The 2,500-nt window shown below is 39.7% G+C and overlaps 1 protein-coding gene across 2 annotated transcripts in view; it reads left to right on the top strand.

Moving 5' to 3' along the window:
* The window catches only part of LOC138003580 (ankyrin-3-like), a 41,838-nt gene that overhangs the window by 6,008 nt on the left and 33,330 nt on the right, over nt 1-2,500 (top strand). For both annotated transcript variants that reach the window (XM_068849703.1, XM_068849702.1), the window contains exon 2: nt 1,694-2,406. In XM_068849703.1, coding sequence (XP_068705804.1) covers nt 1,719-2,406 — 688 coding nt within the window. In that variant the 5' untranslated portion in view covers nt 1,694-1,718. The remainder of the gene's footprint in view (nt 1-1,693; nt 2,407-2,500) is intronic.

Here is a 2,500-nt window from a genome sequence, read left to right as displayed (position 1 = left end):
TGAGCATTTAAAAGCATTAGTGAATGGTCATCATACGTCTACTGTTGTGAACCATGTTACATCAACTGGTCACGGTTTAAAATGGGATAATTTTGAAATTTTACCGAAAGGGCGGTCCGACACTCACTGTAAAATAAAGGAGACACTGTTGGTCAAAGATTTAAAGCCGACCTTAAGGTAATTCCTCAGTTTTGCGCTGCGCATCCTGTACTGCGCATATAGTGTGTAAATATTTATAAATTGGTCAATTTGCAACGTTGTAATTATGGCGTAAGTCGATCAAACACGCTGAAAAAGACCTCAAAACAAGTGAGAAAAGTTGTGATTGACCCATAATTATCTGTTTGCGAATAGGCGCGCGCATTCCGAGAATATGGCGAATTTTGTTGTTTCGATCTGCGATAATCGAGATAGACAGGTACGATGGTGTTTTACTCTTAAACGAGCAGGGTGACCTATATTTTTTATTGCATAATTTTGGTGTACAAATTATCCCCCTTAAATCCAAAAAAATTTAACAAATGTTTTTCGGAAGGAAAAAAGGATATCGCTAAAAACGTACACAGAGCCCCTTACCCAGTGAGCTAAATTATGATGTTGAAAACAACGACTCGAGAAACGTTTTTAGTCGACTTCAGTTTAGGTTGAGTGGTTTTTCCATAAACTGTATAAGACAGTGTTCCATATGCTCTAGACTTTCTACCAATCCGGTGTTTTTCAATTGTTACTTTAAAAACCCTCCCGTTCAGCTACCGCAAAATGTACCGTGAGCCGATGAAATAACGCACTTGTTTAGTATCATCAGTACAGGCATCAATGGAGTAAGATTGGCTCATTATATCTCTTAAGCAAGCACGGTGACTTATCTTTTTTCTTGTAGTTTTCAAAACAGGGATTAATAGGGGACATTCAGGGAAAGTTTCAAGAAAATCGTTCGACAACTTTTTTTTTCTGAGGAATCACCTTAAATGAATATGTCAGCAGCGAAAAGCTGCCACCTCTATTGTTACTTAATAGTTGATAGTTAATAAGTCCTGTATATTTAAACTCCAATTTTGTATTAACCGTCACTTCTAAAGATGTATGCTGAAGCATACGAAACGTCACGTAAAAGATAATTGCAGGTGATGCGTTTATGCCTGATGTTTGTCACCGCAGCAGCTGATCGAATGATCTGGCTTCAGCAAAGTTCCTTAACCAGGTAAATTTGTCCAAGTAGCTTGGCATGTGTTGGTACAGGCCGCCATACATGTCTTAGCTTTGTTTTAATTAATGCCCACAAGCCTTCCACAGTGTTTGTGTGTGCGCCACTATCTGGACCGGGGTTGTTTTGCCAGTTTTAGTGATGCATTGGTCGTGAATTAGCCAACGTGTTAGTCGATGCCTGGGTCGATGCGTCAGTGTGGTTTAGCGAATGTGTCGGTGACATGTCGTCTGACGCATTGACTGTCGCGTTGACCGACATGTTGGTCGGATAAGATTAATTACAATGCCCGTTCCATTCTTTGCTTGTGCAGTCTAGAAAATAATAAAGGTAAATTTGTGCAAACATCATTTGTCCATATCCCTTTCAGTACTAATCACCCACCTCCTAAACTTTTGCCAAAATTACCTTATATCACGCTGAACATTTGGCTGTAAAATTATGGTAATCGCTGTCAATACTCAGTGTATATGTTGTAAACCATTTCAGTTGTCTGTCAGTTGGAATTGAAATCATGTCGCAAGGACTATCTGTTGAAGCAGAAGATGAAGATATTCTTGAAATGGATCCGGGTCCATTTAATAGGGAATTTGGGACTTTGGTGCACAAGGCCAAAGTTGAGAGGGATGATGATTTCAGAGTGTTATTGTTTGGGCGAGGAGATGATGAGGACTTTGAGCTGAGGGGATATGACATTGCTGTTGAGGCATTTGCTGATCAACGCCTGAAAGGAAAACGTTATTATCTTCTGTTTGTGGGTGCCCCTGATAGGAAGCAGGATGAGGTCAGGAGGAGACTTCTCAACCTTGGAATTACTGATGAGCAGCTGACAGTTAGAAAATTTGTACAGAGCCGGGAAAAAATAAAGGATCTCTTTTGCGAAGTCGATCTTGTCATCATGCCTTCAAAATCACACAAATTTGGTTTTGTAGTCCTTGAAGCTCTATCAGCCGGTTTACCAATTCTTGTGGGAAGTAATTCAATTTTTGCAAGAATGTTGGAAGCGATTCACTTTGGAGACACGTGCATAGTTCCCTCAAGTGATCCTGCCAAATGGGCAAAAAAAATTGATGGTGTCAGAGCTAAATATAAAAAGCGACTTGGTGAGATGAGCTACATAAGAAAATGTTATGAAGAAAAGTTCAGTTGTAAGGAAGGGTTTGCAGATGTCATGGAGTTACTGTGGAAAATGTACTTTAATGGTATTGCACTTATTTGTGTTTTGGTTTATGTTCTTTATTTTGCTTAAGCCCTGTTAACCCTACCTACTGTACAGGCTTTGTGCTTTTCTGGTCC

Source organism: Montipora foliosa, chromosome 5, assembly GCF_036669935.1.
Source record: "Montipora foliosa isolate CH-2021 chromosome 5, ASM3666993v2, whole genome shotgun sequence".
NCBI lineage: Eukaryota > Metazoa > Cnidaria > Anthozoa > Scleractinia > Acroporidae > Montipora > Montipora foliosa.
Note: the sequence above shows the minus strand (reverse complement) of the source record. Positions and strands in the feature narration are given on the sequence as shown.